Source organism: Ochotona curzoniae, unplaced genomic scaffold, assembly GCF_017591425.1.
Source record: "Ochotona curzoniae isolate NIBS_2020 unplaced genomic scaffold, NIBS_Ocur_1.0 contig_50, whole genome shotgun sequence".
Classification (NCBI taxonomy): Eukaryota; Metazoa; Chordata; class Mammalia; order Lagomorpha; family Ochotonidae; genus Ochotona; species Ochotona curzoniae.
This window is the reverse complement of record NW_024466446.1, coordinates 10,483,854-10,507,435: the sequence shown is the minus strand read 5'-3', so window position 1 is coordinate 10,507,435 and position 23,582 is coordinate 10,483,854. Positions and strand designations below refer to the sequence as shown.

Sequence of the window (23,582 nt, the reverse complement as noted above, 5' to 3'; positions counted from 1 at the left end):
TTCTGAGAGCAGTGCTCCCACGTGGAGCCCGGCCAATGCCCATGCCAAAACTTCAGCCTGGAGGAGCAGCGCTGCCCGCGGGAAAGCCACTGGCGCCTTCTCCATACTTAGAACCACCAAGGAAAAGGATGCTGCTAGCAGGCTGGGTGTGGTGGGCTTGTCCTGGGGCGGGGAGGGCGCTCAGTGCTGAGTTCGCTGGTGTCTTCCTGGACCCTCGCTGAACTTGTGGCTACAGGGATGCAGGAATGCATGCAAGCCCTCCGGGCCAAGCAGGTTCTTGCAAAGGGTTGCATTTTCCTAGAGGTGTGTTGCTTTGTGCTGTTTTGTGTGTGTGTGTGTTTCCTGTATGACACGCAGGGGAGTGTAATAGCCCCTATGAGAATGGTTAAAAACCAAAATGGTAAACAAGCCCTTTCTTACAAAGGGTGCTGGCAGTAACAAGCATGAGACGATTTCTTAGAGACTTGCTTTGAATGACAGAGTACTAAATTTCAACGCGCGGAATTCTGGCAGGGAGCTGCGTTGTGTACTAGCCATTCACGGTATTAATATATTTGAACATAAGTCCTTTCACATTTTAAAACTTTCTATGTAATTCAAAGACTGCTTTTATCAAATTTTGAGAGACAAGAGGCTGCCTTTTAGACCTGAATGAAGTATTTGTTTTAAAACACAATGAATGTGTCTTTGTGGAATTTATCTCGTGGTCCCTAAGACTTTGGACCTTGGACTGTATCTATTATTCTTAGCTCCTGGTCAGCAAAAGTAATACAGGAGGATACTTCAACAATGCTCATGAAGCAAGAAATGATATGTTCATTTTACATTTTAAATCCATACATGTGTGTTGGGGGGGGGTCTTCAAAAACTTACGGAAAATAAATACTATGAAAAACTGTGCATAGATTTCAATTTTTCTAAAAGAAGTCTTTGTTTACTATATAGTTTACATGTTTTGCATTTTTGAAGGTATTCTTGTACTTGAAAAACGGGGAAGAATGAAGACAGGGTCTTTTATATGCTGGTTCCCAGCTCACATAGCTGCAAAGGCTGAAACAGGGCTGGTCCAGCACCAAGATTCAGCAGCATCTTCTGGGTCATCCACATGGCAGCAGGGCCCAAGCCCTAGACCATTTTCCACTGCTTTCTCAGGCACAACAGCAGAGAGCTGCATCAGAGGGGGGGACATCTAGGACTCAAACCAGTGCTCATATGGGAAGTGGGTACCACAAGCAGCCAGCAGCTATATGTGGTGTGCCCAGTGCAAAGTCAGATATACAGAGAGGAGGAGAGACAGAGAGGGAGATCTTCCATCTGATGATTCACTCCCCAAGTGAGCGCAACAGCCGATGCTATGCTGATCCGAAGCCAGGATCCAGGAACTTCTTTTGGGTATCCCATGTGGGTGCAGGGTCCCAAAGCTTTGGCCCATCCTCGACTGCTTTCCCAGGCCACAAGCAGGGAGCTGGCTGGGAAGTGGAGCTGCCTGGATTAGAACCGGTGGCCATATGGGATCCTGGGGTGTTCAAGGCAAGGACTTTAGCCACTAGGCCACACCGCCGGGCCCTAGAGCTGGAAATTCGAACCTCGGTATAAAAAAGATTGGGCTCATAAACATGCTGGCTTCTCAGAAAAAACCCTATAGCAGCAGTGTCCTGTTAAGCAGGTGTTACTTGTCTCAACCAGGTTTGGAAGTTTGGTTTGCTTGAGTTTTGTTAAATCCAGGCGCTAGAGTGTGTGGCGGTGCAGTTCTTTGATTGCAGTTTTCTTCACGGAGGGAGTGGAGCCCGATGCCTGCCTGGCGTACAGTGTGTTATCATCAGATAATAATCATCATAATTTACTGCTGAAGTGATTTGCCATAGCCTGAGATTCTCTCCCATACAACCTCCTTTTGTTTCTTGCCTTGGCTTATCATGGCCACAAGATGGCCCTGCGGCTTTGCAGTCAGCCTTAAGACACTGTCATGGAAAAACACACCAACTGTGGCTGTGAGACTGCTGGAGCATCCATAGAAGCTGCTATTTTGAAACTTAGGTTAAAACCTCCAGTAACAGTGGGTAGTGCTGTGCCAGTGCAAGAAGGGCCAACACAGAGCCTGATGGGCCGCTCATCAAAATGATTTGAGGGGGCCCGGCATGATGGCACAAATGGTTAAGGTCCTCGCCTTGCACGCCCGGGATCCCATATGGGCGCCGGTTCTAATCCCGGCAGCCCCGCTTCCCTTCCAGCTCCCTGCCTGTGGCCTGGGAAAGCAGTCGAGGACGGCCCAAAGCTTTGGGACCCTGCGCCCGTGTGGGAGACCCGGAAGAGTCTCCTGGCTTCAGATCGGCATAGCATCTGCCGTTGTGCTCACTTAGGGAGTGAATCATCGGACGGAAGATCTTCCTCTCTGTCTCTCCTCTCTGTATATCTGCCTTTCCAATAAACAAATAATAAAAATAAATCTTAAAAAAAAATGATTTGAGGAAGGAAAGAATTGGCCCACTATGAGTTAGAGTCAGAGAGAACCCTGATTGCATTGGGGGAGAGCTCAGCTCTACCTGACCTCCCAGATGGAGGCCAGAAAATTTTACTCCACCAGTTTTCAAAGTTTCCCTTAGGTTGAAAAAACAGAAAACTGAAAAACACAAATACATAGCCTACTTTTCACATTGTCAAGGTCTGACATGGGATTCTAACGATTTTAGAAAATATAAAGACAAATGATAAACAAAATGTCACTCATTTCCCCTCCACTTAGAAATTGTGTTGAACACACGGTGCCCTGGTTCTAGCTGATGTCTACAACACTGCTATCCCACACCAGCGCACCGGTGTGAGTCCTGGCTGCTCCACTTCCATTTCAACCCCCTGCTAGTGCACCTGGGAAGGGTCCCTGCACCCACGTGGGAGACCTGGATGAAACACCTGGTACCTCTCTTTAGCCTAGCCTAACCTTGACTGTCCTGGCCAACCAGGGAGTAAAACCAGCTGATGGAAGATCTCCTTCCCTCTGTTACCATGCCTTTCAAATCAAGAAGTCTCCTATGCCTTTGGTGCAGGGTCCCTTGTTCCCTGTCCTGTGCCTCAGGGTGGGTACAGGTGCCTGCCAGCATGGCCTGAGACAGGCAGAGAGGAGTGTACAACTGGCCCTGGGTCAAACCATGCGATGGGTCACAGGAAGCTGTGGAATGAAGTCATGCAGGAAATGGCACCAGGAGTCCATCTTGCAATCGCCAACAGAATAAGGGTGATGAGTCTCCACACCCAGCCATGCAAAGAGGTAGCAAAGGCAGAGACCACGGAGCAAAAATGGAGGAAACTGCCCACGGGGAAGCCTGGAAGACCATATCCAGGACAGGCAGAGGGATGGTGGGGAAGAAGAGCAGAAGAGGGGATCAGCAGGGGCCCTGGAAGACTCCAGCCCTTACCCCCAGGGTGGGGTGGCTGGAAGAAGGATAGACCCCTGGAAGACCTCTGACCTGGCCCTGGGACAGCAGGTGTGGTGGCGGTGAGAGATGGGCTCAGGGCAAGGGGATCTGGCTCTGGAGCTGCTGCAGGCAGGCGAGTGGCCTGACAGAGTCACCATGGCACTGGCTGAGCCTGCATGGTCCTGGAGCAGCTGGCAGGGCAGTGGTAGGGCTAAAGGCATGGGGACCCCAGTTAGTCCTGCTAGTCCTGGAGAGGATGGCGTGCGTGTGCTGGGGACCGGTGGAGCACCCTGGCAACAGGTCTGGCCCTAGAGCAGCAGGCTGGACACAAGGTAAACAGCTTGTAGGCAGGCTGGGAACATAGGGTGGGATGGGATAGGGGATCTACTAGTGTTAGTGAACTGGGGGTGCCAGGAAGCTGGCTGAACGTGCCTGGCCATGGGGCAGCCAGAGGGACAAACTGGCTAGATGTGCTGGGTGTGCGAGGATTGAGACAGTGTTGAGTGCCAGGGCAGTGAGGGGGGTTTGGTTAGCTGAGCAAGCCTGGTCTTGGAGTGGCTGGCAAGCGGGATGGGGCCCAGGGTTGCCATCCAAGTTGGCCTAGTTCTGCAGCAGCAAGTGGGGTGTGTTGGGTGTACAAGGTTGCTGGAAGAGCCTGCATGGCCCTGGAGCAGGTGGCAGACAGCCAGCAGGCAGGTCAGAGGCACGGGGAAGCTGGCCTGGCCCTGGAGGGGTCTGGGGTGGGGATGCACTTGAGGCACTGGCAGGAGTACTAAAGGCACACAGTGGGTGCAGGGCAAGTGGGTCTGGAGCTGCAGGCAGAGCATGGGCCTGCAGGCTGAGCAGTAAGTTGCTTGCTTATTTCTCATTTTAGAAGCATTTTAGAAGCTTTATGAAGGTTTTTAAACCAAAACGAAAAAAAACAATTATGAGGGACAAGGGGCAACATTGTCATAACTGAGACATTGGAGCTGTCAAAGTGGATTGAGAAGTTCAGGCTTTCTGATGCCATCACAAGACATGATTATGATCACATGATTCAAATTGAAACTAAGGGATTTGTTCGTGATTATAGGCTATCAAGTTTGAAATGGTGTCTATTGATCTTAGAGATGATATAATGAAGCTCATTTAGTACCTATCCGAAAATAAGCACGCAACGCTTTGGAGGAATAGTAGCTTCCAAATATATATTAAAAAATTAGTTATGAAGTCTTCAGTCTTGCTTTATTGGAATTGCTGAAATAGTGTGGCGCCTGATAACCTTTGGAGACTGTACAAATGTTTATGAACTGATAGAAGAATGTGTGGGGGATGAGATATGTTACCTGTTCTTACTAAAGATCTAAATGAATCCTATTTATTTTGAAGACTGCTTTGCAAAAAGAGGAGAGAGACAGAGACAGAGATGTCTGCCACCTGCTGACTGGTTCTCCAAGTGGTCACAATTGTCAGGGCTGGACCATGTCAAAGAAGAACCCTGAGGTCCGTCTGAGTCTCTTGTATGAGTCTCCCACCCAAATGCTTGAGCCATCTTCCTCTGCTTCCAATTCATGTTGATTTAGAGCTGGTTTGGAAGCAAGGTAGATGACAGCTTAGCCAGCTATGGCACAGTGTCACTGCCCATGGCAGGGTTTTTTGCTTTCTTTTTTTTTTTTAAGATTTATTAATTTGAAAAGCAGAGCTACTAAGAAGAGAGATGGAGAGACATTTCCCATCTGCTGGTTTGCTTCTCAAATAACCAGAATAAGACAGAGGTGAGCAAGTCTAAAGATACGAGCCGGGAGTATTGTTCAGGTCTCCAACTTGATTGCAGGAACCTAAGTGCTTGAGCCGTGCTCCGCTTCCTTTCCAGGCCTGTCATTGCTGTAACTGGCTGACATTAGCAACTTGTTACAAGCACACAGTTCTGTATGAGGCCTCACTTTGTTTCCCTACTAAGCTGTCATTCAGTATGTAATAATTAAAATTTTAGTTTAATTTAAATGCTTTCTATAAAAAGTAAAAAAAACAGTGGAAAATAATTTAGTATGTACATACTCAAAGGTAACAAATAATAAGGATATATATATGGATATATATATACACATATAATTCCAATGTAAGCTATAGGAAATATTTACTCATTTATGCAAGTTCAGCTTAAAAATATTTCCAATATTTCATTACTTTATGTTGAAATAAGAAAATTGGATTTTACTGCCGATTTACTTGATTTTGAAATATTCCAGGATGCTTGAGAAAAACATTCATAAATTATTCAAAAATTTTCTTATTATCCTGTGCAATATTAAACATGAGTCTTGCTTATCTAATCTAGCGTGTCACTCAGCTCACGTGTTTGTATATGTCTACAGATTACACAGTTTATAAAATAAACATTATAGAAAAGAATCTGATACAGAATAATAAGGGAATTGTAGCTTTGGAATTTCAAAAGGATAAGGGCAAGATATTTTACGTTGTTGTTACCCTATGTTGCCATGCCGATTGTAAACTGAGCTGCAACCATAGAAGATTCAAATTAAGCAAACATAGAAGAATTACACTTAGCTTAATATTACAGGTACTGAATTAATAGTTTGGCTCAGTGTTAATGTGATTGTTTATTTAGTTGATAAGCAGAGCGCCAATGACAGGGACAAACTGAGGTTTATTCTAACAATGTCTTCAATAGTTCATTAGAATCAGGATCTTTAGAGAAAACAACCTTTAAGAGAATAATAAGGGATATTCTATTGTAGTATTGGAGTCGCAAAAGTAATACAGGCCAAGATATTTTCATTTTGTTGTTAGTCTATGATGTTGTATAGATTGCAAATTAAACTGCATCCATAGAAGTTGCAAATTAAATATACATCAATGCACTGTCAGTCTTTCTACTTAGTAATCCAGAACTGAGGAGGCATGTGCTGTGACAGGTGTTGGTGTCATCTGAAGACGTGGCTGTGGACTTTACCCAGGAGGAATGGCACAGCATGGACAACACTCAGCGGGCCCTGTACAAGGACGTGATGCTTAAGATCTATAGCAATCTGCTGTCCTTGGGTGAGTGAAATACTGACCTGCCCAAACAGAATGCTTCTTTATAGTTGACAAACGAAGTAAGCATTTTAAAAGTTTAGTATTTGGTAAGACTAGTGGTGATTTCGCAAAGTCTACGTCATTTATCATTGATACAGGGTCCTGCATGACAAAGTCTGATGTGATCTTCAAACTAGAGCAAGAATCAGCACCATGGACAGCGGAAAACTGTGACCCAGGGACTTCCAGGTGGGTCAGCACATAGTGGGCAGGGAGGTGGATACATAGTTCAGTAAAAGTTGACTGGAATTTGCTCTGGTTTTTTTTAAGTTTCTTCCTGAAGGACAGCTGATGGACACAGACATTCTAAAGTCTCCATTGTAGGCTTATTCTAGCAATGCTTTTCAATATTTGCCAGCCTGTAACCATAAATCTAGAACTATACATTGGTCTTTTCGTGATCCCAAGCACTTGAATCATCATCGGCCACTCCCAAAGATACATTTTCAGGAAAATGTATTTGAAGCACAGTAGCCAAGACAAGAAAAACTGGTGCTGTTATGGAACGTAAGATACCCCAAGCCTCGTTTTGAATTTTTGTGCCATATTTTCTGTCCTATCCTGCATCTACTTAGAATACACAATTTCAAGTAACTGAAATTTTTATTTTAAAAAAGTTATTATGTTAGTGCATAAATAAAGATTTAATGCTCATTAGTAATGTTCATAAATGACAACATTTTGCTAATATTAAAATGTGCTGTATCTAGAATGGCAACAAACCTCATCGGCTTTACTTTAGCATTTGCAAAGAAATATAGATGTAATTCATGGATATGGCTACTCTTTTCCTCTTTCCAGATCCCCAGAGAAAGAATGAGCTGCTTGGAGCTAAACAGAAAAGACAAGAAATAATCTTCAGGCAAATTGTAGTCACAAAAATTATATAATATCCCCAAAGAGAGTTGCATTGCCAAAGATGCTTAATATTAGCTCTTACCATAATTCAAACATGATTTGAAAGGAAAATTGGACAAGAAAGAAACTTGCAAAAATATGATTTCTATCTATTTTTTCATTTGCAGAAGGAAGTGTTATTGTAAAGTGAGCAGGTGAGTGTAGAAATTTGAGGGAATGAAATGGCATTTCTTGGGAAAGAGCCTCGAATGGTGTGCCTCTTGAATGGATAGAGAGAGAGAGGCAACAAAATTTTTCAGAAGGGTTTTAGATTTTTTTAAAAGATTTATTTATCTTTATTGGAAAGGCAGATATACAGAGAGGAGGGACAGAGCAGAAGATCTTCCATCTGATGAGTCACTCCCCAAGTAGCCGCAATGGCCAGAGCTGAGCTGATCAGAAGCTAGGTGCTAGGAACTTCTTCTGGGTCTCTCATTAGAGTGCAGGGTCCCAAGGCTTTGGGTCATTCTCGACTGCTTTCCTAGGGTACAAACAGGGAGCTGGAAGGAAAGCAGGGCCACCCAGATTAGAACTGGTGGCCTTATGGGATCCTGGCATGTGTAAGGTGAGGACTTTAGCCACTAAGCTACCGTGTTGGGCCCGGATCTTAAATTTTTAAGTGTCCCCTGACCCTTGCTTGTCTTGGCAGGAACCTTTGAGTAAGACATCTCCCATTGGTTGGTCAAATTGAGACAGGAGACAAAATAAAGAAAGTGGTCTTTTCTGTTCATGTATGAATTGTAGAGGGGACTCACCCAAAGGCCCACATAGGTCATTTCAAAAGATCAAACCCAAGGGCACAGCACAGTAGCCTACCAGCTAAAGTCCTTGCCTTGAACGCACCGGGATCCCATAGGGGGCACTGATTTGCATCCTAGCAGCCCCACTTAGCATTCAGCTCCCTGAGTGTGGCCTGGGAAAAGCAGTCAAGCAATATCATTGCATTGATTGAGAAATCATTTCTCTGAAGTCAATCTTTGTAGAACCACAAAGCTCAGAAATACAAAAGCATGTAAATAGAAAAATTAGCTAATGTAAACCTGCTGTCATGGTGTATCAGATCTTATAAAGTGAATGAAAGAAGCATTAGCAATAGTGCAAATAGAAAGCACTGAAAAGGTGCAATTGATTTGGAAAAACACTTTGAAAGTCTCAGCCAGTGTTAAACTATAAACAGGAAGAGTGTCACTGTAGAATTCAGGCTACGTGTTGCTAAAACAACTAAGAGGCAATTTGTACGTGATCTCCCTTTGTGTCAGGGAGACAACGTGAATGAGTTCTGCTTTCAGATTTTAATGTTGATCATCAATGTTCACTGCGTAACTCTGGCTTGAAATACTGTCATCGTTGACACATTTATCTAATATAGTTTTTCTTGCTATCTCAAAATTCCACATTCCATTAACAAACTGGAATCATGGATACCAAGCGATGCATGTGACAACAGTAAGGCTAGGGATGCAATTTTAAAGGATGAATCTAGACCAGAGTGGAGATTCTCTTGTGACGTCTAGCCAAATGTGGATCATGACTGGCCACTATCTCCTTGAATCCTCTAGTGTGGGAGACCACCCCCGCATCTCTGCCTGCCTAGCCCATGTGGGAAGCCACAGGCACACCATGCACCGTGTCCTTGGAGGAATCCCCTGTCAGTAACATCACATAACTGAGACTCCAACCTGGCCTGTGTACTGGGCATGCAGCCAGAGCTGTGGGCTGCACCACAGTCTTTCTGTCTTTGGAGGAGCTGTGCTAGAACATGCCTGATAAGCAACTCTAAGGAGTTCAATGCAGCCCTCATCACGTTTACCAGTCATACATAAAGAACATGTCCCGAGGCATAGCTTTCTGCCCAGGTGCTAGCGTATCCTGGCCTATCTGCACGAGGCTGAAACATGCAGCTTCCAACCCTGCATGCAGAATGTGACCCGTGACTTGATTAGAGGGTCCAGAGAGATAGGCATGCCTACTAGCCATTTACACTGTCATTGTTGGGTGAGAGTACTGTTGACACCACCTTCTTGCATTTCTCCATTTCTACTCTATAAGCTTGTAAGATCTTCCCAATAAACAGACATCCCTCACCAATTGCTGTCCAGTGGTTCTGCAGCCGAAGATTGCCATCACCTCACCCCTCAGTGGTCTTGGGGCCTGCTGGTCAGGAAACCCCCGAGACTATGAGGCATATCCCAGGGATATAAGCATTGTCTGGCATCAGACTCTTGGAGTTTATGTTTCAGCTGGAGTGTATGTATCAGCTGCCATCACTACTGCTCAGATTCACACTGATCTTATGTACCGTGGCTTCCCACAGTAAGTCCCTTGCCATTGGATGAGCTACTCCACTAGATACCAGCCTGTACCTGGAGTCTTTCAACTTTCAGAGTGAGCACCAGGGCCAGCACTGTGACATAGTAGCATAAGCTGCCTGAGGTGCTGGCATCCCAGATGAGCACCACTGGTTCACACCCTAGCTGACCCATCTATGGTCTTGCTCCTGGCTTCTGGGTTCAACATCAGCTCAGCTACTGCAACTCAGCCATTTGGAATGTGAACCAGTAGATGGAAGATATCTGTCTCTGTCACTATAACTCTGCCTTTCAAATAAAAAAAAATTTTTTTTTAAGAATGGGTACCATGACTGGTGCTGAAGTAAATCAAATGCTTTGTGTGAAGCCCACTGGCAAGTATCTCATCTCTGACAACCTTGATCATTTCCACTACTTCACAGTCACAGCCTTATCAAGCCCCCAAATGACGAGCACTTTGTGCGAGGGGCAACTTTTTCTGCAGAAGGTGCCATGTAGTCGATGCCTTACTTAAATTGCGAATGAAGTTTGTACGCTCCTAACTGCTTCCCACCGTCTTTGTCACGTGAGCCCCTAGCTCATGCTGTTGTTACTGACTAGCGTCTGGCTCAGGTCCCCACCAGGAACACTCCTCGGAGGGCCTTCCTTGCACTGAGATCTATTTACTGTTTTTGCAGTCGCTCTTATCAAATATTCCCAGTCTCTGACAGCATCCTAACATCCTTTGATTCTTGTGATTGCATCCTAGGAAGGTGGAATATGGAGGAAGGATGGGATTCATGGGGATTGAGATAAGACAGAGCAGTGGGTCACGCCTTCTGCTTCTATGTCCTGCTTCAGTAAGCACAGGCTGGAACAACATTCAAGAGTTACAGGTCACGTGTCTCTCACTCTTGCTTCCAAAGGCACACCACAACCTCTTTTGTTCTCCCCTTCCCTCTCCTTCCCCTGCTCACCTGGCTACTCTGCAAATAAGACTTCTCTGTCCCCCCCAAAATAAGTAAAAGTGAGTTTGAGGTCCAGTTTCTATATCGATCCACCTCCTGAATATGAGCACCTGGGACTTAGTTTAGATCTCCGTATTTTCTCCTTTCTCATGTGAACTTGCTGTTGCTACCTAATCTTTTTATTTGCATGTGTTGGGTTACTGTGTATTTTTTTTTTGGTAATTTAATTGCTCCAATTATTTTTATCATATGCTCTAATGACCTAATTGATCATCTAATATATATTAACATCATTTTAATGTTATATATTATATTAAATATAATATATAATGTATTATATTGCATATATAATCTATACATATATTAGGGCCCAAGACCCAAGGACCCAGGCCAGGTGACACAAACCTCACCAGACATCCAGCCTTTGGGGCTCATAGACCCAAGCTCAACACACAAGTGTGCCCAAAGACCAGGCCTAGACTAGCATGGCCCCCCCGGACCTTCTGCACCCAGGGCTCAGGGACCCAACACCCACTGTACAAGCAGATCAAGGACCCAGGCCAGGCAACCAGGACCCTGCCAAACCTGCCACCTCCGGGGCTCACAGACCCAGCACCCACATCCCCCTGACTCACATGACTTGCCTCACCTCATCCTTCACTAGCGTGTGCTGCAACCTGGCTCAGTCTAGCCTGCCCACAGTTCCGGTTCCTACTGCTGCATGCTGGCTGCAGCCTTGCCAGGCCCAACATGTATTTGAACACAACAACTGCTCAGTGTATCCATGTGCTGTGGTCTTGATTTAGTTTTGTGTATATTGAAACCTGGAGGGTAATTTCACATTTATTGATTGATTTAAATTTTAAATTGATTAACGAAGGAGCCAGCAGAGCTGAAAGGAACCTCCATCTGGTGAGCATGCCATCCTGGCGACATATAGACAGTGAGGGGGCATGAAGAGGAAGATGATGACAACGTAGTGGGTCCTGCTGGAGATGTGGGCCTTCCAGCTGGCACTGCTGACACTGCGGTGCCACCAGTCTCAGGATCTCCAGTGTCCAGCCAGGACTACCGGTGCTGCAGGGTTGTCAGAGTCTCAGGGTCTCAGGGTCTCCAAGTAGCATAGCTACCAAGTAGCTTAGCCTTCTCTTTCCAACTGGGAATTTGGGTCCCAATGAAAGGCACTAAAACTAACTATGCCTCTTGCCATTAGATGACCCAGGGAGTAGGCAATTCTGTTTATCTGAGGAAGATTGACGCCCGAAGAATCATAAAGTTTGGATTATCAAGTCTCCTTGTGACTTAGAGACACATGGCTTTCTGGTTGCCCTGCTGTCTTGTTTGAGTCCAGACTGCAGAATTTAGGGGAGGTTCAGTGGACAGCATGAGAGTTCATTGCTCACAGCTTCACAGTCCAGGCCAACTGGTACTTTCTCCTCAACTCTTTGGCCTCTAGATTCTCGCCACACACCATGTCGTTTGTTTTCAAGATAGGCTGTTGTTTACGAACTCACTGCATGAAGATGCTCTGGCCTTAGTTAATGCTGTGTGTAGTATTAGGATAGAGATTTAACTTGCATGTTTTTGGCTATTTTTGGTGGATACACTAGAAGTGAAGATCAGAGTGTAAGAAGGACATGCTCTGTGTATACCCCTTCAATTATAGCACACAGTGGGTTTTTTTTTTTTTTTTGGCAGAAAGTAATTAGGCAGTATCCCTAGCTCTTGTCAACTCCTTGAATTATCTTCCAATTGTCTTCAGTCCTTTTTTTCTTTCTTTCTTTCTTTCTTTTTAGATGTGTTTCATTGAAAGGCACAATTACAGAGCAGGAGAGACAGAGACAGAGAGAGCAAGGTCTTTCATCCACTAGTCCATTCCCCAAATTGCTGCAGCAGCTGGAGCTGAGCCAAGCAGAAAAATCAGGAGCCAAATGCTTATTCTGGGTCTCCCAGGTACAGGTACAGGAGTCTAAGTGTTGGGTCATCTCCCATTGCTTTCATAGGCACATTACAAGGGAGATGAATGGGAAGAGGAACAGCCAGGGTTTGAACCAATGGGATGCAGTCACTGCAGGCAGTAGTTTAACCCACTGTGCCACAGTGCTGACCCCACATTTTCAATTTTATATTTTCTGTCAATCTTTTTTTCTGCCAAGGGCCATTTGGACACTTATGTCTTAACAAGCCATAGAAGATCATGAACTTAAAAAAAATGAGCCTGGTTCAATTGTGATAGCCTAGTGGTTAAAGTCTCACCTAGCATCCATGGGACCCCATATGGCAGCTGGTTCTTAGCCCGGGTGCTCTGTTTCCCTTCCAACTTCCTGCTTGGGGCCTGGAAAAGCAGTATATGGTGGCCCAAAGCCTTGGGACCCAGCACCCACATGGGAGACCTGGAAGAAGCTCCTGGATCTTGGCTTCGGATTGGCTCTAATCTGGCTGATGTGGCCACTTGGAGAGCAAGACTCAACAAACGGACGGAAGACCTTTCTTCCTGTATCTCCTTCTCTTTGTATATCTGCCTTTCCAAAAAATACTAATATTAACGGGAAGAGAGGCAGCCTGGTGCGTGTCCAGACCTAATTCTGCTGCTAACTGATGTGTGAACGCAGCGCTGGATCTGCATTGTCACCAGCCACCTCTCAGCTGGGAGTTCCCCACTAAGAACTGCCGGGGCACGTCTTCCACCTGTAAGCTTCAGACTTTGAGAAATTCAGAAAGATACCCAAGGGCACACAGCGACTTCCTGGAAGTTGAAAGACTGGTCCTCAAAAGGACGCGTGGGGGACTTCAAGTTGCTGTGCCAGGCTAGCCCTGCCTACCTTCGTCCCTTCCCACAGAGCAATTTGATGCATCTGGCCCCCTCAGGCAGCAGAGGGACCTGGTACAATGGGAGCGCAGGGTTCATGCAACTTCTCGGAGCCCTTTGAGGAGCAATTGGTTTCTGTGTGAAACGTGAAAGGCCTGACCTGTTTTCTGCCTAGGAGCTGGGTCCTCACCCCACTGGGTATTTTTTTCCTTGATCTCATCACCACATGGCCACACTGATGCTCAGGGATGCTTCCTGGTAGATGACAAAGTACTCAGACCCAGGAGGCACTGCGGACAATTGGAGGAAAGAACGGTTGTTTTTGTCAAAGAAGGAAGACGGTTGTCAAGGAGAGGTGGGTGTCTATGTGACCTCGTCCTCTGCAGCCGATTAAGCACAGGCTGAAAACTACACAGAGGCCACAGAAAAGCAAGTGTTGGCCTGCGAAGCCTGTATTTCAGAATCCGTGCTCGGAGCCCCTGACATAGAGGGAACAGCTCGATATGAGACACTCATGGTTAACCAACAGGACGGCAGTTCTTTATTATTAGCAAGGCAGTCGATTGTTCACTTGACATCTCTTTCTATCCCTTCACTGACAACTAAGCACACGCACCAGCAGCCCAGATGGGTAAAACGCCTTGGGCTTTTATCTGAATCTGTAACAGGCGGACCCCTCCAGCCATTTCTTTGTAGGGATTGATGGCTGCAGCTCACTGACTTCAAAGAATACAACAAATGCAGCGCGGGGAGAAGACCACTTCCTCTCTTGAGAATAAGACATGCCTGTGCAGCTCATATGGGCAAGCCTGGAGTTCATGCAGTGCAAACATAAGCCCTTGGCAATGTGAATGCGAGCAGGCTCGAACGAAAGGCTGTGCCCTACAGTCATGAAGGACCTTTACTTTGGCAACACAGCTGCGAAAAAGTTCAATGAGGTGACCTGTCAGCCTGTCAGCTTCCACCTCCTCTATTCAAGCCAAGGTTTAGACCCAAAAGCAAGCCTCCCTTCCAGCCAGCCTCTCAACTCCTAGTCTTTTTGCTTAGTTCCTGCATACGAAAACTATGAATATACCAAGGCGCTCTTGGGGAAACACTGATGGGCCCTGGTGTACTACCACCACTGAATCAATCACTCCTGCCTAGGTACCCACAGCACAGTATTTGTGCCCCTGAAATATTTATGTTGTCTCTACCTCAGACCCCTCCCTTGTCACTCTGCCTTTCAATAAAAGAAAAACGTTCATATCTACTGGATTATTTGTGTATGATTATCACAGCCTCCTGTTCCCAAATTATAAACCAATAAGGCAAGAATAATGTAGAGGTTTCTCTATCTATGTTTCCTGAGGAATGAATGAATGAACAAATTGATGGATGCGTGGTGACCACATGTTTGGGCTACTGGACACCCATGACTCTACCTTGAAATACAGAGAATTTTAAATGAGGATGAACTCACATTTGAACTTAAAAGTTAGAGATAACCCGAAACTTACCAAAGTAAGAAGGAATGTATTCTGACCTAGAGCTGATAAACTTGTGAATGCACCTTACTGTGCTCGCACATATGTCCATGACACAGACGCGAACAGAAAGCTGTCATGAACTTTCCCTAAGGAAGTGGTGAGAACTACAGGAAAGGACAAGCTGGTAGGAGTGGCTCTTGAGATTTTCAGCTGAAGAAGATCTTCCTGTTACAGTCAACTCTTCAAACAACTGCAGATCAAAACCAAAGATCCAACCACCAGCAGATCAAAAACTATTGGGGGGAAAACTGCACGGGTACTGAACATGCATTCTCCTTTCTGTCATTTTGTAAGACTTATTTCTTTTGATTGGAAAGGCTTGTCTATAGAGAGAAGGAGAGACAGAGAGAAAAAAATCCTCCACCTACTGTTTCACTCCCCAGATGGCTGCTAAGGCTGAAGCTGAGCCAATTTTAAGTCAGGAACCAGGAGTTTTTTCCAAGGTCTCTCACTGGGTGCAAGGGTCCCAAGCACTTGGGTCATCCTTCAGTGCTTTCCCAGGTCGAATGCAGGGATCTGAAAGTGGAGCAGCCAGCACCCCACATCTAGGATGGCATTGGGTGGCTATCCTCCATCCCAGGTTACAGAGGTGTCGGGACGCTGGGAGAGGCTTCTCCCCTTGTCTATTCCATTCCCCCAGAGGCAGGAAGAAAAAAAAAAGATATTGTGGAAACAATGGTCTCACCCACCTTCCTGTAGCCCATGACCCTTTGCATCCTAATCATCTATGTGAAAATCATCAAAAATAAATTTAAAAAAAAAATTTTTTTTAAAGAAAAGTGGAGTAGCTGGGACACACACTGGAGTCCATAGGGAATGCTGGAGCTTGCAGGTGCAGGATTAGCCAGTTAATCCGTCACACTGGCTTCTTGTCATAGTTTGCTAAACAACACAGTGTAACTACTCCTTACTTGGCACTTAAATTGCTTGGGTATTATAAATAACCTTGAGATGATCTGAGGCATATGGGAAGACATGCATAGGGTATATGCAAATATCATCTCATTTTATAGAAGGGACTTGGGCACCTGTGCATTTTTGGCTTCCTCAGGAGTTCCAGGATGAGTCCATCGGGATGCAGAGTGACAAGTATACACTGAAAAAAAGACAGCCACGACGAAGGCCTAAATGTCATTCTAGTTTCCGCTGAATCCCAAAGACAGTTTTGCCCAATTCACTTTTCTGGTGCTATTTCTTTTTTCAAAAAATAATTTCCCCAGGGTCAGAATAATGAAAAAGAGCCCAAGTCTTCTGGAAGGCAGGCCTAGCAGTCACTGGAGTTTCTCAAATGGCAAAAGGAAGAAATAAACAAATGCCAAGCCGTGGATGAGGCTGAATTGAGGAATTTGGTTTTTATTGACTATTAAATGTCTTAACAAGTTTCTGACAGAAGCACAGACAGAAAATGGAAACAAATACCTTACTGGGAATGTTTCCTTGCTTGTACTACCCTTGCCTACGCCAATAATACATCGCTTAACGGCCATAGTGCACCAGGTCATCTCTGCCAATGTCATGGTGAGTGAGTGGGCCGTTGCCAAGGAGGCAAAACATGCAATCAAGATCCAAGCCAGGACTGCTCTGTGAGAGAACAGAAGAGGCTGCTGGGGTTGCACTGTCTTTCTCCTGGGCACAGAAAGCTGGCTGTGGGCCTCGGCTGCACAGCAGGGTCCCCACTCTTCCCCGTCTTATCAAGCCAACAACCACACCCCTAGTCATTTTCCTTCCTGCATTGATGTCACTTCTGACTTTCATAGTTTCTCACTGTGCAGTTCCAGACCTTACAAATAGGATCAGAATCGTGTCCAAACAAGTGTGTTGAAATAGGCCTTTCTGGAAAGACCAGAGAGACAGTGCGTGCGGGTATATTTCTGTCTTGTCAGGGGAAATCTTTATGGATCCAGCTGTCTGTCTAAAGGATATAACCATGGAAAGGCCTCCAGTGTGAGCATTCATTTGTAGCCCTGTCGAGAAACTCTTTACCACCTGTGCAAAAATGGCTGACTTTGAAAGAACAGAGCGAGCCAAAGAGGTAAAACAGTATCTACAAAATAGGAGGCGGGGGGGGGGGGAGAAAAAAAACTTGTGATATGTTTTGTTGGAAATGCGTCATTGTGATTTGCAGAGAATTCTAGAAGACATGAAGGAAAGTGGTACAGGGCTGTTAGGGATAGGATGGGTTGGCTGGCCATCAAGATTTTAGAAACCTTCCCCCTTGGAGGACTAACCTAGAAAAAGCCAAGTCCTCCTCCACGATGGCGCGTGTGGGTGCTGACCATGCAGGAACACCTGTGGCTTGGTTCAGCTTCCTTCTAGCACTTTCTCTCCTGTCTTTTAACGAGTCTTTTTGAATTCTCATGTGACACCAATGAAGCACAGATGCTCTGAACAGTCTCCTAACTCACTGGTTTCTTCTCAAAGGGAGGCTTCTCTGTGTGACAAAACCTGGATAGCAAATGATAGTGCAGCTTTAACGAACAACTGAAGACAAGACCCTATCACACTGGGAGGAACTGGAAAAAAACAAAGCAAACAGGTTTTGGGGGGCTTGTTTTTGTTTTTGTTTTTGTTTTTTTACCTTATCCCTAACCTCCCCTACAACAGCAAAATCTCTTTTGTTTTTCACAAGTCGTAAGAGGCACAGACAGGGAGCAAGAAGGCGTGGGTGCTGGAGCTCCCGCTGAGCCATCTCTCAGGCCCTGGGGAGTGGTCTTCCCTCTCTGTTCAGGTGATGACGGTGGGTCCGCGGCGGCCGGTTCTCTCGTGCAGCTGGGATATTTTCAGCGCAATGGCTATGAGCGGGCTCAGCACTGCCTGGAAGAGGAGGAAGAAGGCTGTGAGCAGCTCGGCCTGGCAGGCGGTAAGAGCACTGTGAAGGGTTTCTATTGCAAGCACTGGGGCAGAGCCCGCAGAGCCAGGGCACACGGGTTCTCTGCCGCTCCCGTGTTCTCTTCCACTGCAGGAGTCTGGAGCAGGCAGGAGCAGGAGAGCATATAGTCTTCCCCTGTTTCTTCTAGTCCTCCATTGTACTCCACTCACCCAACACAGCTTGAGGAGCAAAGCTCATTCACAGACTAAGACCCTGGGTCCAAGGAAATCTGCAGTCCTGGTGCTCCAGAGGAGACACACACTGACCCACTGGCTAACAGTACAGAAATGGGTGACCATTTCTCCTGATATAATTCCACGGCTCCTGAGGCACCTCACTGCTCCCAGGAAGAGAGCCAGGATGGTGCAGAGGTCTAATAGTTCCTCAGCAAGGTGATGGGGATGAAGAGGAAAAAGAATCATTTCTTCCCCTTTAGCTGCTCTACTCGGGTAGGGACTTGGAAGCTAGAATGGAGACAAGCAAGTGACCCTCTGGCATCAGGAAAGCTTCATCCTGGCACATTATGCCAGGACATAATCTTCACAAAGTCCACACAAGGGCATTTGTACTCTTTAATACTCAGCAAGTTCTGTTTCCTGCCTTCCATTGAATCCTGCAGACTAGTGGATGCCTTTCATTGCGCATCCACTGCGCAAGGGACATAAGCTTTCCGATAATATCTCTATCGACTTCAAACTCCATCAGGTTTCAATCAGTGCAAGTGATGCGATCCATCTGTTTCTAAAGAACGGAGAGTCCGGGGAACTGAACCGGATCAGTGCGGTCTTTTTGACATTACTGAGCAAAAGTGATGTGTTGGTGAGATTAAAGAGTTTGTCATGTTAGGGAACCAAAAGGAGTCAGAAGTCAAATCAGGAGCGTGCAGCAGCTCACTTTGAATCTGATGCCACAGTATCAGCAAGCACATCCTGTCTCCGCTTCTGATGCGGCTTCCTGCTGTTACACCGAGGAGGCAGCACATGGTCCAAATACTTCAGATCCCTCCACCTCCACCCCTCCCCCAAAATCATTCCTGTGAACTCTACCCTTGACTGGGTCCATTTATGAGTTGACTAGAACACTTGATCTCCTAGTACAATTCTGCAGAAAAATGCTTTCACATCTTGATCCTATTTGCTTAAACTTTCCATGGAAAGCTCTACTCTACAGCCGGTCTGGACACAATTTCAATACTTATTGAACACAAAGTTTGCTCCACTTTAATTTTTCAGGCAGAATTAAATAGGCTAAATCAGTTGGGAAGTGCATGGCATTTGCTGTTGTTTCTGCTGTTTTTTTTTTTTTATTGGTCCTTTTCAGCTAGGGCACTCACAAGATGAATTTTTTTTTTCCTTTATACTTTGAATATGGATAGTAAGTTGCAACAGGCAACATCTTCAGCATGGTCTTATCATAACTAATCCAGTTGTAAACTTCAGCCTTCTTTGCACCATTATCCCCATAAATTTCACATAAAGATTTTATCATCCTTTCCCCAAGGGCTCACCATAACTTTGATGTGTGCCCTTACTTCAATTTTAGCAGAGTTCTTGATGGACGCTTTTTTTGATGCCTCAAGCTAGATCCTTCTCACACATTATATCATGTTGGTTCAGGTTAATTTTGCTATGCAAAATCTTAGAAATCTGTGCTGCGTCTTTATATGTCACGTGTCTGTTCTGTGACCCTGTTGAGGCCTTTTGTTTGTGCTAGAATAAATGGCTGCAACACGACAGCAGAAACTCTTATTCAGGACTTATAAAAAAAATGACCTGCTATTTAGATGACATTCCATAACCACTTGCAGGACAAACGAATGATGTGAGTTAAATGAAAAGATGATGAGGCAAATAACAATTGGTGTGGGTATTCTTGAAGAGCATTCTAGGTATGGGAGGGAGAGCAGTACTGGGTTTTGACTCACAGCTTTCTGTAGAACTCACTGGGCACAGGAAAGTTTCAGATACTTCTCCCATCTCATCAAACATGCCTCACAAGAGAGGGAGAGGGGGAGAGAGAGAGAGAATTTTCCTGATTGGAGACAAAGTGGAGACAAAAGTAGAGGGTTTAAAAACCAGCAGCCCACAGATAAGAAATTTCTGGGCTGGAATTGGAAGCGCAGAGTTTGAGATCCAAAGGAATATAAAATGATCTCACTGGATTCTTTCATGCCATGGATGAGGAAATTAAAATTCAGACAGGAGACACAGTTGGCCCTGGGTCACATACATGTGTAGTAGTTGACCTAAACATATGAAGGCCTCACTTTCTGCTCTTTTCGTCATTCAACTCTAAATAGAAGACCTATGAGAGACCAAAAAAAAAAAAAAAAAGAAAAGAAAGAAAGAAAAGAAAAAAGTAGAGCAGAGGGGCAGGGAGAAACACAGATCACCATCCCACCATGCTAAATGACACCTCATCAGAGGAGCCGTAGGATAGGATAGACCAAGCACGAGTAGGCAGTAAGGAACAGAGATGCTCCTAGACAGGTGGATTACATGAGCGTAGAAGAAGATCCAGGATGACTTTCCATGAATACAGAATAGTTTCAATCAGTTATGTTAGAAATAGGCATGTCATCTTTTAAAAAAAATCATAATTTCAGTACTTTACAAAGTACTTACTATGGCTTCTATACACTCTGGAATAGGAAATATGAATGCTTAGCATTCTCCAAATTAGTTGGTCAATGTATCCACTCAATCATACTCATGATAAAGCCGCGGAGGCTTGCTCCTTCTTGACGGGCGTACTGGACAGCTGCCATTGGGTGTGGTGAGTAAACACAGCAGACGTGGGGATGGGATCTTGCATCTTTTTAAGCACTGACACTTTGAGTATTGACTTCTTTCTCATTTGATTTTTATTTTTGTAAAGATTAAAAGGCAGAATTTCAGAGAGAGAGAGAGAGAATTAGTTCTTCCTTCTTCCAGTTCACTCCCCAAAAGGCTACAAGTCCAGAGCTTAGCCAGGCTCAAGCCAGGAGCTTCATCTGGGTCTCCCATGTAGGTCTCCCTAGTTTAAGAGCCATTTTCCACTAGTCTCCAAGGTTCATGAGAAGGGAGCTGGATTAGAGGTGGGACGCCAAGACTTGAGCCACTGCCCAGACAGAACGTTGGCATCCTCTGTGATCGCTTAACCTGGCATGACATAAATGCCAGTCTCAGACTTCAATTTTTAAAAAGAATGCATTACAATACTATTTATTATTTTAGATTTATTTCTTTATTTGAAGGGCAGAGTGACAGAGGAATTTATCTATCTATCTATCTATCTATCCATCCATCCATCCATCCTTCCATCCCTCCATCTATCCATCCATCTGCTGGTTTACTCCTCAAATGCTTCCAGGAGCCAGGAACTTCATCTGGATCTCCTGGGTCTCCCCTATGTATAGCAGGAGGCCAAATACTTGAGCCTTCATGTGCTTCCTCCAAGCCACATTGGTAGGAAGCTTGATCCAAAGCCCTAAAGAGCTGGGACATGAACCAGGACTTGAGCTGTAGCCATCCTGAGATGAGGCATCACCACAACTTGCCACTGCAATGCTTACCCTGGTTACTGAGTACCTTGGGACTTTACCCCCCTCAAATTTTACACCGAGCTAATCACACTTCATTCTAAATCTGTATTCATATCTAACTTGCTCTAACTCCTTGGAAAGCAGAGTGATCCTTTGCTCTCTGCTTTTGCGTTTTTGTTTGAACCTACCTTCATGTAAATTAGGCACATACAACAAACAAACAACCATTTAACAACAATTTGCTACCCTCACCAGCAGAAGTGTGAACAATCGGATTGTCACAAAAACCCAAATAGTCAACTAATTTGGGGTGGGGGGGAGAGGGGAAAGAACCCTAACCAGAAATACGATCCTTGATCCCCCCGGACGGATCTGACAGAACACGTGGCAAGGACCTAGTACATGCTCTAGAACTTGATACATTCCTAGGGAGGGAGGGAGAGGGTGGGGCAGAGAGGAGCAATGTCAGAACACATCTGCCTCGGTGACAAGGCAGACCATCCAACTACAGAAAACACAGCCATTCCTGCTTCCAAACTTGACTGCGAACTGCCTTCCGTCCGTTTAGAGGGTCCGATTAAAATGCAGATTGCTAGGTACTTCCTTCTGCGTTTCTGATTCACAGGGTCTAGAGTGAGATGCAAGAACAAGCGCTTCAAGGAAGCTCTCAGCTGATCCCGTGCTGTGAGCCAGGGCTCCTACCTGGAGGTCCTTACTTGAAGGATGCTGCTGACTGTACCTGCCCAGTGTTCAGTTGCAGCTGAAGCCTAGGTCGCCATGCTTTTATCATTATCACCTCAAGCCTGACCGTAGCCATCTGTCTCTGGGTCAGACCTAGATGCAATCTATCAGCTGCCCTGATCAGAGTCGGAGGAAGACTACTCCTCCCTTCACTTTGTCTCTCTCTTTCCTCCTCTCCCTCACCAATCCCCACCCCCACACACACATAAGAGACCCCTTTCAAACAGGCAGTGATGGAGAGGTTGAGGCAACATCCCAGGCAAAGCCTACAATCACCCAAAGCCAGGAGAGACAAGGAAGCACTCCCCCGGGAGCCTCCAGAGGACTTCAGCCCCACGAACACCCGAATTCCACATTTCTGCGCCCCTGAACTGCATGAGAATGCATTTCTGTTGTCTTCAGCTGCTCAGTTTGAGGTTGTTACAGTACGCACATAAACTGAGTGCGCCTTCCTCTCCATCTCTATTTGTTCTTTGTGCTTTCAGTGGCGGGCACTGGGCATACCACATACAGCTGCTATATATATATATGTATATATAGCTCCTTTCTCACCGGTTCTAATCCCGGCAGCCCTGCTTCCCATCCAGCTCCCTGCTTGTGGCCTGGGAAAGCAGTGGAGGACAGCCCAAAGCCTTGGGACCTTGCACCTGCATGGGAGACCTGGAGGAAGAGGCTCCTGGCTCCTGGCTTTGGATCAGTGCAGCTCTGGCCACCGTGGCCACTTGGGGAGTGAATCAGCAGATGGAAGATCTTCCTCTCTGTCTCTCTGTACATCTGACTTCCCAATAAATTTTAAAAAAAACTTTTTTAATTAAAAATTTGTTTCTGCCCTTTATAATATTTGTCTTGTCCATAGGAAATACTCAAGGTAACAATGGTGAGTTTTGGGATGCCACAAGATGAGTTACTGAGCAATTCAAACAGAGGACTGAGATACTGAGAAATCAAATGGCATTCTGCATTTCTCTCATCAGAAGATTCATCCAGAACCACCTCGCTGCTTCCCCTCAGTCGGGGCTTAAGATGGCTTAATTGGCTCTTGGATGGTTTTCATTAAAGTCACTAAGTGCTAATGTGGAGCGAGGCCTGGAATCATGGCATCCTAATTCCCGAGTTAAAGAACAAACAAACAAACAAAAAACACAGAAAAAGCAAGCCAACAGAGTCACGGATACAGAAAGGGAAAAGCGTGAGTTATGAGAGAGCTGGGAACCCTCTGGATGCATCACTGCTGAGGAAGAGGGAGGATCTGAAAGAAGGTTGGCCCAGATGCAGCGCCAAGGACCCCTGGGCCTGTTCCCAGAGCAGTGCAACAGGCAGGTGGTGGGCGTCAACCCTTAGAATAGCATCGCCCACCAGGAACAGGTGTTAGCGCCACCACCAAAGGGACCTACTCTCGCTGGGACACGAGTTTTCCCCTTGCCTCCTACTCATCTTGACTCACCCCACATGATCTACAAG

The 23,582-nt window shown here is 45.7% G+C and overlaps 1 protein-coding gene across 1 annotated transcript in view; it reads right to left on the bottom strand.

Moving 5' to 3' along the window:
- Positions 1 to 17,343: 17,343 nt before the first annotated feature.
- PGM5 (phosphoglucomutase 5) overlaps positions 17,344 to 23,582 on the bottom strand; it is a 152,132-nt gene continuing 145,893 nt past the window's right edge. Inside the window, exon 11 of the mRNA XM_040988748.1 lies at positions 17,344 to 17,802. Coding sequence (XP_040844682.1) covers positions 17,713 to 17,802 — 90 coding nt within the window. The 3' untranslated portion in view covers positions 17,344 to 17,712. The remainder of the gene's footprint in view (positions 17,803 to 23,582) is intronic.